A 12,888-nucleotide genomic window follows, 5' to 3' on the forward strand; every position below is an offset into this window, starting at 1 on the left:
CGTGTTCGTTTTGACTTCGTGTGGACGGGGCCTTAGACTGCCAACAAAATGACACTGCTTGGCTCTGCCATGAAAAGGCAGGACTGTAAACAACCAAGCTGGGGCCTGAGGTGATGGATGGAGAAGTAGTTGGAGTGACAGAGAAAAGACTAATAGGGAGATCTTTGGGCTGTGGCAGAAGAGAGGCAGAGACTGAAATCTTTATTCTGACCTTAGCACACTTGATGCAGAATGGGAGGTTTGTGGTTTAGGTGCTAAAGGCTATTTCCACCAGCAGGTCAATTGCTTCATCCAGAGCCTCCTAAGAACATTCTGTCATTCAGATTACATTCACACAGGATGTAAAATGTGGGGTTGTATTTGCTGGAAAACAAGTAACATTGTTGTAAAGACTCAGTGCTTTACCATAAGAAAACGTATAAATGCCCAAGAGTTTTCTTCTGATAACACATAGCCACATTAAAAGAAACCGATATAGCAACCAGCAGATAATTTAGAGGGCTTTCTTGTTTATGTTGGAAAACTTTGGCCTACAGGAAGTGCTGTCCTTCTAGTGTGACCCCTCACTGGTGGTTGAGGTGGCTACAGAAAGGCCCTGCTGTATGAATGATAACACAGAGCCTTCTTTTATGTGTTAACGTTCCTCCTATGTGACACCCTGACAGAGGAAACAGTGCAGGCCTCTGTGTTTTCATTCCTTTTAGTGCAGGAGAGGGGCGGTTTGTCCCTTGTGACTGAAACCATGAATGACCAACATGAACAGTCATCTTTGGATGTCCCCTTTTGCAAGTTTCCCACTGATTAAAGGCTATGACACTGTATTTTTTTTAATAATTCTCGTTTACAGATTTGTGAAAGTAAAAGTATCCATAAACAACAAAAGCTAGTAAGACTTTGCTCTGAATAAGTTTGAACTTCTCTATTACCACTACATGAGAAACAGCCCACGCAGCAGTGACACTTGAAAAATGTCATTTCTCTTTTGTTTTTTAATACCTATACATCCATCAGATTTTGGCTGCATATTGACCTGGATGATGATAAAGTACGAAGATATGTTCCTTAATTCTGGTCCACAAGATTTAATTTCAATATTCATATAAAAAACTCAGAAAGACATCCAAGAATACCCACAACAGGATCCTGTACATACTTAGGAGGATTATACCACATTTGTAAATCTTCTTTCAATATAACATTATGGACGTATTTTAAATATTTGAATTATTCTGGAACCACACTCGTAACAAGAAAATTTACATTTAGTTTTCTTATTTTAAACATAAATCTTTTTCTCTAAAAGTTGGCTTCCCTCCTTAAATCAAGGGGAAATACACTTATTAAAGGAAAAATGTGTTTCCAGCACAGGAGCCAGGAGTTGTTCTACATTGGGACTGGCCCCTGTTGGCCCCTGCCTAGAACCACCCATGTAAAGCTGCAACCGTTCATCACCACAAATGTTTTAGAATTGACTGGGGAACCTTTAGTTTGTATGGGCAGAGCTGGTTTAGAGTCTTTAGAGCTGTTTTATCTAATCATTGAAGTTGCTTAAACCAAGTAAAGAAATTGGTGACAGAGAAACTGTGAAAGACAAGAACGGATGGACAAGAAATGAGGCAGGAGAGATAATCACCTGATTTCTATATATGTTATATTTTATTCATTCCCTTGAGAGTATAGATCCTTAATTAAGTTAACTTGGACATATCCATAAGCCTGCCAACATTTTCCAACCCAGTATGGTCCAGGAAAGACAAAAGCATAAAAGGATAAACCAGATCAACTTTGCTGTCATGTTAAACTTTCCTAATATATTCTAAAAGTTTTCCTCTTTCTCCGCCAGCCTGAATAAACCACAGAGATGTTTAAACATGCAGCGCAAACAGCACCCTAATGCATCTTTATTTGCCTTCTCTCCTCAATTTCTTATGTCTCGCTGATAAGAAAGGATAAGAATCGAGTCTTCTTGATAAACCAACTTCTGAACTAAAAATTACTTTTCAGAATCGGTTGGTTTTGTTGTTGTATCTTCAAACAGACAGTCTCTGCTACAGTCAAACAGAATATTGGACAATATTTATCTAGTGTTCTAGCTTTTTAGCTTGTTCCTTTAATGAGGGTTGGGTCCTTTCCTGTCTTTAATTTTGTCTTACAAAAGATAATCAGAGGCACCACAGCAGCATTATAAATACTTTTATCTTGTTTTTATTTATCCTGTTTTTATTTGCTTTTTATATGATTTATACATTATTTGAGATAGCTTTTATTTTACCCTGGTCCGTTCATCCCAGAAGTTCTCCTTCTTCTCATCTGATGTCAGTTTCTTAATGTCTTTGTCCAGTTGGCCTGTTGCTGCGGCACGGCAGCCTGCTCCTGCTGCTGTAACTGCTGCCCAAAGATTAAACAATCCACTGGGACCAGATGTATGTATGCCCTCTACTTCCTGCTGGTCACCGTCATCTGTGGCATCATGATGTCCCCCACCGTGGAGCAGGCGATGAAAGATAATGTGAGTACATAGTTCATTTACACACATCATCAGACATTTAGAGGTTTGGAGAGAATTACTCAGTTAAATCAGTCTCTAGGAAACAAGGCTCTGGAAAATAACGACAAAATGTCTATCTGATTGTTTAAAGGTTGGGTAATAGACCAATGAAATGTGAAGCTCTACAACTTCCTTTTAAACTGAGAATGAGGGGAGATGTTTACTTTGATGCCTAAAAGCATCTAACAAAAAGAATCCTCAGTTGTCCTTTCATTATTAGTAAAATCTCTTCAATCAACCCCAAATGGAGTTCATCGCTTTAACTCTCCGCAGAGTGTGTTTCATAGCTGTTGCCCTTATTCAGACCGGCAGCTGTTCCCTTTTAGCCAATTTTTCTTTTGTTCTTTCTGGCCTGCCAAAATTGTAAATAACTATATCATTAACTCATCCAGGGTGTTACAAGAGTTTCAAGTCTAGAACATCCATAAATCCTACTTATCAAGCAATGTAGTCAAGCTTGGTTTGTTAACATTTTTGTCAAAGGTTTGTATCTAAGGAAAACTAACCGAAAGCGGCAAGTCACTTTCCTACTGCATTTGTTACATCTGGACAGTCATATAGCAACATTGGACAGGGGCGTGCATGGTGTCATTGGCCTTGCAGCAATCTTTCATACTGAATATGAATGTAGCAACAGTTCAGAGGAAAACTCCCATTTAACAGGAAGAAAGCTGAAGCTTAACCAGGCTCAGTGTGAGTGGCCTTCTGCTATGACCAAATGGGGATTTGAGAACACAGAGCAAACACACACAAAAGAAAACAAGAGCTTGTATCCATAAGTAGTTTCGTTGTTGAAGAAAGGTAAAACTTGATGACAACTATAGAAACACAGCTAAGCAGTTAAGCTTTGTAGCAGTTCCCAGGTCTATAGGAAGAAATGGAGCCAAATATAGGTAGGTGTTGTAAAAGCTCAGCCAATAGCTGTTGAGGAGAGAGGCAGGGGTAAAAAATAAAAGATGGGACTAAGTGCATCATCTATAAAAGCAGAACATTAAGTGTTTAATAGCTGCAACTCTCATGATCCTGCTGCCTCTAAGATGGTGTCACAGTTAAATAGAAAAGTAGGCCAGATGTAGCTACTGTAAAGAGAAAAGTGAGAGAAAATAAGGTTAAAGTCTGAAATAACAGCTAATTTAAAAGTTGGAGAGTGAAGAAAGTTTGGCTTTATGTCCCCCAGCAGCCTAAGCCTATAGAAGCATATGGGCATAGCTGGATATAGTCACAAGTGTTTTTTAAAGGATAGTTTTATGCCCAGTCTTAAAAACAGACAGGATGTCTGCCTCTCAGGGTGAAATTGTTAGTAGGTTCCAAAGAGTGGAGCCTAAATACTGAAAGATCTGCTTCCCTTTCCACTTTTAGAAGCTCTTGGGAATCTCCTTCAAATCTGCAGTTGTGGAGTGAAGTATTCTCTAAGGATTTTGTGCATCAGTTACATCTCTGATGTATGATGGAGCTTGATTATGTTAGCGAAGCAGAATATTAAATTCTTCTCTGGATTTAACCAGGAGCCAATGAAGGGAAGCCAACATAGGATCATTTTAGATCAGCTGTAGGCTTTAACTCTTTATAGTAAAGGAACACAAAAGTCTTGTTTTGAAGTAAAACATGCATGGGCTAGTTCCTAAGCATTGCTCCTAGTTAGGATATGGGGAGATGTGTTATATATCATTCAAATGATATGTCGAGTCAAAATAACACCAAGGTTAGTTTGATACTATCCAGTTTGTTTGTATTACAGGAGATTCATTTTTCAAAGACTTGTCTTTCCGTCTAATCTGAATTTGAAAGCAGAAAATGTAAGTGTTAATCACTGCTGCTCCAAAATGTAGTGGTTATTAACTGCGTATTAGCGATAGGTTAATAATATCTAAAATAGAACTGATAGTAATAAAGGGGAACACTTCCTCAAATCAAATGTTTGAAAATGGGTCGATTATGCAAGTTGACCCCTAACCCTTTTACTTGGGAGCGATTAATCGTGTTTTATATGATGCCATAGATTTACTATTTTAATAGGATCCATTTTAACTTTAATGAATCACATAAGTCAATACTGCTAAGAGCTGAGAGAATAATACACTTTGAAGAGCTATTACTCTGTAAGTCTGGCTACTGTACATAATAGAAACATCCGATTATTAGTGCTCTTCTCTGATAAATGGAAGCAGCTGGTCGAACATAGTGAAGGACTCGATAAACATCAAGTAGACTGGATGGATGCACCAAGTAGAAACAAGTGTGCGAGAGAACTGTTAGCTAATCCCAGAAATAGTACAATCATATTGCTGAATAATTTTGCTCAGTCTGTAGTACAACAAGAAATAAAGTAATTAATACTGCAAAATGTTTTTTTAAAGGGTCAAAATTTATAGCACTGTCTCCTGCTTTTGCCATCTACTTATGAGATATTGAAGAAAGTAAAAAAAAAAAAAAAAATGAAACTCATCCTTCAAGGATATTTAAAATATTGTTGTTTTTTTCCAGATCATTATTGATAAAATTGTCTCTCGGGGAAATGTAATAGTAACATTAATAATTAATTATAACAAGACCGGCAAAGGGAACAGTGAGATGAATGGAGGACGAGGCTCTGAGGGTGCGAGTGGGTGAGGCTTTTTGAAGGTTGTCAGCAAGGTATGGGGCTGTTATTTTGTCGATAGCCTTGAAGGTGAGAAGAAGTATTTTATAGTTTAGATAATGGGAGCTGGGAAGCCAATGCAGCTGCCAGAGAACAGGTGTGATGTGATGGTTTGAGGGAGTGTGTGTAATGATACGAGGGGCTGATTTGATCACTGACTGGCTGTTATTTTTTTATTCAGTTATAAATACTACAACTGACGATATGATCTGCCAAAATTAAATAATTAAGACAAAACATAGAAAAAGAAGGTTGCACTATGCAGCCAATATCCAGTCAGAAGGACATATGAAAGACCTGATAACAAGTTTAATTTAACAGATTGAAAACAGTTACTCATATATAATTGTGTCAGTTTGATCACAAAACTACTGATATCAAATACTGTCAAGGAAAAATAAACATTCCAAGTCAAATGCAGATTATATTCAAATAAACAATCATAATTTGATAAATCAAAACTGCCTGGGTGGCTGGCTGATTGTTTTGAGAAGGTTAAAACTCTGCTTTGCCATTCTGGTGGTACATGCACAGTGTCAAAAGAATAAATGAGGTGCTAAAACCGTCTTCCTGGCTCTGGTGGGGATCTTTTTTCGGACACAGAAGAAATGGAAGAGCTTGTTTTATTTATTTATTTTTTTACGTTTTTCACAGACTATCTATGGCATGTTAGGATATAGCAAAATTTTTAATACATATGTATATAAAAAATTTTTTATTTTTAGATTCATCTTGCAGGTTTAAGATGTTCGCTCTTTTGTCTGCTGGAGCTGAGTGGCGCTATGTCTCTGAAATATATTACGCCCCAGTAGAGAGAGCAGTTTTTCACTGCTGCTCCTTTTAGTAATCATTTTGCGGGTTATTGTTTTCTGACCATTATGCTCATGGAGGAAAGTGTAATTGTGAGCTGTTTTATTTACGGTCTTTTTTTTTCTGTAGTGTTCCTCGATAACTTCATATTCTGTCAAGTGCCTGTTTTAAAATCTTAAGTATCTGTTATAATAATGCATTTTGATGTACTTCACCTCCAAGGATTTATTTCCATTGCTAGAAAGTTCAAATTTTTTTCAAAGCACAAAAGATTCTTATGACAGTGCTGAAGATTTGCTACCACGCAGTGGAGTGAGAAGGAAAAACGGGGATGCACAGCAGGCAGAACCTCTGCAGGCTGTGAACTAAGAGATGCAAGTTATTCGTTTAAAAAAGATGCAGATTGGCAATCACAATCATATACTTTTCATGAAAATCAGCCGATTATGATTGGTGGCCGGTTGATTGGCACACCACTTAAAAAAAAAAAAAAGGCCAAAGAAGACAGAGTTATGAGAGGGGATACTGCTGTAGTTTCTCACACAATGCATTATGTCAAATGAAGGTCAAGAGTAAGAGGACAAAACTGGGTGTGGGTAACAGTCCACCCATGTCCCTTTTCCAGTGTATGGAATACAGTTTGAAAGGTTTCCCTGCTGTGTGTTTCCTATGACATGGATATAAGGATCCTCTAAAAGACCCATCCAAGCACAAAATGGCCTCTGATAGCCCTCCCCACATTCATACAGACATTGTTAGGGAGGGACATGCTGAGCACAGTGGGAAGTCCCTGCTAAGAGAGCAGCCATTGTGTGTGTGGGAGTGCAGGTCTGCTCTAAAGAGATTTACAGCAGTCTGAAACTGTTTGTCTATTCTTCTTTTCATTGCAACACCATGGACATGCTAATATGCTCCTTAAGCTGAGACAAAAAGCTTCAAAATTGACTTTTAGCTCAATATCGGGATCTGGCTCTGAACATTCCCAGACACTGAAGAGATGATGGCTCTATCGGTGCAAGTCAAACACATACAACTGTTCTGTATAATCTGTTGGGATGTCCTGTCAGTGATCAATAGGAGCCACGTTCTATAGCTTTCAGAGTAGCTCCGGAGCTCGTTGATCTGCTCCTTTGAAAGAAACATTTCTAAAACTCTGCATGGGGTAATTCAGTTTATGTAATAAAACATCTCTTACAGGAATATGAGGGTAAGATTTCTTTCAGATTCAGGCATTTAAGTTGTTTTTTTTTTCATTGTATGTGTTTTACTTAAAGAAGTCGTGCCGAATTCTGTTGCCATTGACTCATATATGTTTCAGGCAAAAATTTTTTTTATTTTGTTTTGTTATTTAAAAGAAGCATCAAGGTACTACTCATTTCAAATGAAAAGAATTGTCCTCTCACTTGTTACTCAATATGATCAAATGTTTAGCGAAGCGCTGTACATTTACTATAAGGGCAGATTTTTAGTTTGTTCATGACAGGGAAGGTAAAGCTTTGGAACCTGTTCTGGCATTTTGTCTCATTTGTTTTTCATCTCAGAGGCTAGGAGGGCTGTGCAACAGATATAATAATTGTCTTCCTCTTTAATTCAAAAAGGCATCCCTTCTGTTGGACTTCAGTCCTCAAACTACCCTTTCCTGCTGTACGGCCAACACAAGCTTCTTCTTTTTATTACTTACTCTTGGTTTTTGCATCTGCTGTTTAGATACAAGTCAAACTAAGATTTTGGAGCTTAAACCATGTTTTTCCCCTGACATTGTTCTGCTTTTTTCCCCTTCACATTTTTCTGACTTCAGTAACAACAAACATTAAATGTATTCATCTGCTGCATTTGTTGCTGGACGCTGCCAGTTAGTTTTAAGGCCCCTCCAACAGGCTGCAGAAAGCCAAGAATGAATGAAGGAAGGCTCCAAGGAGACAGAGCTGCCTGCTCTCTCTTTCGGCTTCTTTTAGAGCTGTGACACAGAGAACAGACACTATTGGGCCTTTCACTGAAGCCACACTCTATACAAACATAAGCAGAGGTGGGTCTCTGTCCACTTCCACGGTAATCTAATCTGTTTTTTTCTTTTTTGTCTCTTGTTTTGCCCATCAGATCCCCTTCTACAGTGAACTGTGTGAGAAAGTGAATGCAGGAGAAAACTGCAAGACTCTGGTGGGATACTCTGCCGTCTATAAAATGTGCTTCGGAATGGCGTGCTTCTTCTTTTTCTTCTGCATCCTCACCCTTCGGATAAAGAACAGCATAGGCTGCAGGGCGGCCATTCATAATGGGTAAAAATTTGCAGATTTTGTTTATTTGGATATACTGTTATCTATGAGAACCATTGCAAACATCAAACCACGACATAAAATACTTTTAAACAAAAAGACAGACTTGGTGAACAAAGCATAGTTTTACTCCATGTTGATTTTAACTGCGAAACAGAAACTAAAAAATGAATAGATAATGAAATGATGTACTACTTTTTTATATGAATAATGATTTTCTCTTGATTATCAGATTCTGGCTGCTGAAGTTTATCGTCCTGGCAGGTTGTTGTACTGGAGCCTTCTTTATTCCACAGGAGGAAACCTTTCTGGAAGGTAAAAACGTTAACCTCCCCTTCACTGTAAAATCAATCAACAATTTGTCTTTAATCATTCAAACCCTGATGATACAGTTTGGAACTGGTCTGAATTTGGAAGCCTTTAAAAAGGAGAAATAACATCCTAGATTTAAGTAGCCTAGTAAACTAGCTCCACCCACCAGCGGCCAAAATCATTTTTTGCCTGCGAGTTGGTCTAGCCTCGATCAATGTCCCAGGGCCTAGAACTGGTGGGCCAATCACAAAGCAGATATGTGTTTTGAATTTCTGGATGCAAAGCGGGCGGGGTTTTGAGGGTGTGACGACAAAGCAGCACAACTCTGGAGAAAGGACAACAAGGAAGATGGCAACAACTATTGAACAGTTCTCGTTTGACTCAGCTTTGGAATCAGTTTTACAAGGATTAGACTTGGGGTTTTCGTGAGCAGTTAGAGGCTCTACGATTGTTTATTTTTAAGATGGACGTATTCGAAGTTCTACAGACAGGCTATTTGTTTACACTCCCCCACCAGCTTCCTGTCTCGCTTCCTACGTCACAGTCAGTGGCGCTCATTGGTCAGAGTGTTTGCCAATAGGCACAGACATGGTTTGAAAAACAGCGGGTTGTTCCCATCAACAATATTCCGATGTGTCCTTCATTGGGGCCAGACTAAATTACACATTTAATCTCACATTTAATCTGGTTTATCAGGCTTAGATTTAAGTGAAAATATGAGTGATGTAAAATTGTGAAGTAGTTATGTGAAGTTAGGAAGAAATATTTGTCTTCATCTTTTCTGTTGTTATGGAACAATTTTTCTTTGCATTTATTTTTTGTTGTGTCTGCAAAGGTATATAACATTTTCACATTCTTCTATGAACCACCAACCCTGATTTTATTTTGGATTAAATTTGCTGGCCAGCACAGAATGGGTGTAAGTGTATAGAAGAAAAAGGACACCTAGTTTTGAAAACACAACCAATAACCATCAAAATGCCTTGATTAAAAGTTAGAGTCCATCTCTGTGTTGCTTTATATTGCTACAAGACATATAGAAGACACTGCAAACCCATGGAATAGGTTAGCTGGAACTTTTCTGTCCAAGTCAAAATGGACAGTAAATTTAACACAAAGCTGCAATGGATCAGTTTGGATCAGAAGTTCAAAACACAAATGGGAATCTGTGGGAATCCTTAACATACATTGATGAGTGTGGTTGCAATAGCTTTAAAAGTTGTACGGTAAATAGTTTTGAAAGGCACCATGAGGGAAGCTTACACTTTCAAATAAGTCTTTTATGAACATTTTTAATTTATGAATGATTTCATCTTCCATATTTTTCCAAAAATTTATCTCTTTATTGGCTTTTATTCAGCACACAGCAGTTTAAAATGTGGTCTTATTATCATTTGCCTTCTTCACAGTTTGGCGCTACATCGGAGCTGCAGGTGGATTTTTTTTCCAGCTCATCCAGCTCATGCTGTTGGTGCAGTTTGCACACAGATGGAATACAAACTGGTGAGAATTTGTATATTGTTTTTTTTTTTTTTTTTTTTTTTCTCCGTTTTTGCCCTTTTTGTCTTGAGAAGCTACAGGCTCAGGGTGTGGATGTGATCTAAATGAGTATCAGTGTTAGCTTGGCAGCAGAACACTTATTGTAAAGCTTCTCCTAAAGGTGTTTCTCCTCTTAAATAAACTGTGATGGATTGTTTCCAAGATTAAAATCTTAATAGTTGTTGGATTATTTTTAAACTTCTGCATATATGTTGTATATGTTAATGTGTTAAATTTAATACTTAAACTTCCAGACGGAGTTAAAAAACAAAACTGAAACTGCACAGTTGTAAATATATCCTGTCTTGGTATCCGATTGCAATTTTAACCCATCATGCATCACTCTTTCTTTCTGTGAAATCTCCCTTCAGGTCAATTACTCCTGGGTTGTATTTTTGTATATTTTCTTGTTTTCCTTGTTGATTTATCTTATTCCCCATTCAGTTTGTCTTCCCTTGTTAATATTGTGTTTTTTTTTCTGTTTGCCCCCCCTCCCTTCCTTTATTTTCTGTCGGCAGGACTTCAGGAGTGAAGTATAACCGTATGTGGTACGCAGCGTTGGCCTTGGTGACCCTGATTCTGTTCAGCATCGCAGTGGGGGCTGTGATCTTCATGGGCGTGTACTACACCCACCCTGAGGCCTGCTTGCTTAACAAGATCTTCCTGGGCATCAATGGAGGCCTTTGCCTTATTATCTCCATGCTCGCCATATCTCCTTGCATACAGAAGTGTAAGGCGCCATGCCAGTTTATGATCTTTAATATTAATCTTGCTGGTATTCTTTATCTCATTCATCATAGAAATGACCAAGTATCAAAATATAAAGAAACTGAAGTACTCTCCTAGAGTTTCCTAATTCCTACAACTGGCTGCAATTAAACCCTAGATCACAATCTCTCAGATTTGTCATTTTCCATCTTTGCACATTTAGAAAGTGAATTGTTTTGTGTGGGATTCAGATTTGATGAAGGGTGACTGGAAACAAGATTTTTTTAAAGCTTCCTACAAACCAGGTTAGCTGTAGGTTTGGATTTGGACAAGGTTGTTTTGGAAGACGACCAAATGTTTGTTTTTATTCCTCTACATGGCTTTTGGCAAAAAGAACTTTAGATTCGTAGAGATCGCAACTGATCTCTCTCACCGAAGCCTTGCAGCTCTGCAGCTGCTCCAGAGATCCCAGGAGCTTTTTTAACTGTTTATTTAATTTTATAAATTAGCCTCTCCTGTCTGTTTGAATAGATAGTCATATCTTGGTGCCTGTGTGTCTGTAGATAAGGGACTTGATCAGCGCTCTGAAATGTTCCAATCTTCGTTTATAACCCAACCCTGTTTTAAACCTCTCAACAACCTTTCTAACCCATCTGGGTTGTTTCTGGTTCTTTGTGCTCCTGTTTTAACAGCTTGATTTAAATCCAGACTTAATTATACACAGTCTCTTTACTATTTTGGTGACCTCTGAATGCTAGTTTGTATTTTATTTTGGGATACTTAAGTAGATAGGGCCCTAAATATACAGATTTTTATACATAATTTTCCTTTCAATTTGCAGTCATGCAGTACTTTGTTATATCATAAAGTAAAAAAAAAGAAAATGCATTTAGTGGCGTGTCTGTAATGTGTAAAATGTGCTGTGTGAATATATTTGAAGGATGCTTTGTAAAGATTTTATATTCACTTTTGTTTCTGTGCAGTGCAACCTAAATCAGGGCTTTTGCAGCCCGGGGTCATCAGCGTGTATGTCATGTATCTCACCTTCTCAGCTTTCTCCAGCAAACCAAAAGAAAGTAAGAACAGACGCATTTGTATCAAACTGTGGCAATCGCTTATAAATGCTAACTTAGATCAGTTGGTGGACAATTTAGGTTAGCATTTAATACCGAGTTAAATCCTGCATTCAATGAGGCTTGCATCAGCACAGATTTATCTTTATAAATATAATACAGAACATAAAGTTTTGCACATTCATTACAACAGTTGAATCCATCTATGTCGAGGTTTTTATTTTATATCCTGTTTGTGTTTCGTCCTCCAGTGATTGAAATAGACGGCCAAAACAAAACTGTGTGCGTGTTTCCCTTCAACTCGGGGTCAGAAAGCGACAAGAAGATCGTCACATCTTTAGGGGCTGTGATCCTGCTTGCCTGCATCCTTTACTCCTGGTAAGAAGCAAAGTTCTTATTTGCTCAAGTCAAAGCAGTTTTAACCTTCTTCTTAAATGCTTTCCAGCATCTGAAGTCCAACTCTTGCTGAAAAAAAACAAAACATGAATATGCCAAGAACAGTTTTTAAGCAAAAGATGTTTAATGAAAAATAAAAGCTGGTCTTGTGGGGTTGATTAAAGTTTTAATGCAATAATGAACATGGCTGTTGTTTTTAGTTTCCCTCTAACATTATTGGGGAAACTGATTCAAAGGAAATGCTCATGTGATGTTTCACAACGGATCACAGCTGCTCAGACAGCGTCTTATAAGCAGGTTTAAAATAGAATAGGAAGGCTGAGCATTTCTACAACAGCAGTCACAGAGTGTTAGGAGATAAACATCAAATTTGTTGCAGACTGTTTGCTTGACTGAAACCAGGCTGCTTCCATTGTTTTGAACATAATTTACCATCATTAACTCGTTTAAAAACACATGAATTGTCTGCATTTGAGGTAAATCCCTTCAAAGAAAGTGAAAAGGGTTGGAGATTTCATATATTATATTTTTTATATATATATATATATATATATATATATATATATATATATATATATATATATATATATA

At 37.7% G+C, this 12,888-nt stretch overlaps 1 protein-coding gene across 2 annotated transcripts in view; it reads left to right on the top strand.

The window, feature by feature from the left end:
- serinc5 (serine incorporator 5) overlaps positions 1-12,888 on the top strand; it is a 27,202-nt gene that overhangs the window by 9,604 nt on the left and 4,710 nt on the right. Inside the window, exons 2-9 of one of the 2 annotated variants that reach the window (XM_015396751.1) lie at positions 2,342-2,509; positions 8,094-8,272; positions 8,502-8,584; positions 9,991-10,084; positions 10,492-10,506; positions 10,639-10,850; positions 11,812-11,904; positions 12,153-12,279. In XM_015396751.1, the coding sequence (XP_015252237.1) occupies positions 2,342-2,509; positions 8,094-8,272; positions 8,502-8,584; positions 9,991-10,084; positions 10,492-10,506; positions 10,639-10,850; positions 11,812-11,904; positions 12,153-12,279 (971 nt within the window). The remainder of the gene's footprint in view (positions 1-2,341; positions 2,510-8,093; positions 8,273-8,501; positions 8,585-9,990; positions 10,085-10,491; positions 10,507-10,638; positions 10,851-11,811; positions 11,905-12,152; positions 12,280-12,888) is intronic. The other variant, XM_015396752.1, reaches the window with a different exon arrangement.

This window comes from Cyprinodon variegatus, unplaced genomic scaffold, assembly GCF_000732505.1.
Source record: "Cyprinodon variegatus isolate N-32 unplaced genomic scaffold, C_variegatus-1.0 Scaffold818, whole genome shotgun sequence".
Lineage (NCBI taxonomy): Eukaryota > Metazoa > Chordata > Actinopteri > Cyprinodontiformes > Cyprinodontidae > Cyprinodon > Cyprinodon variegatus.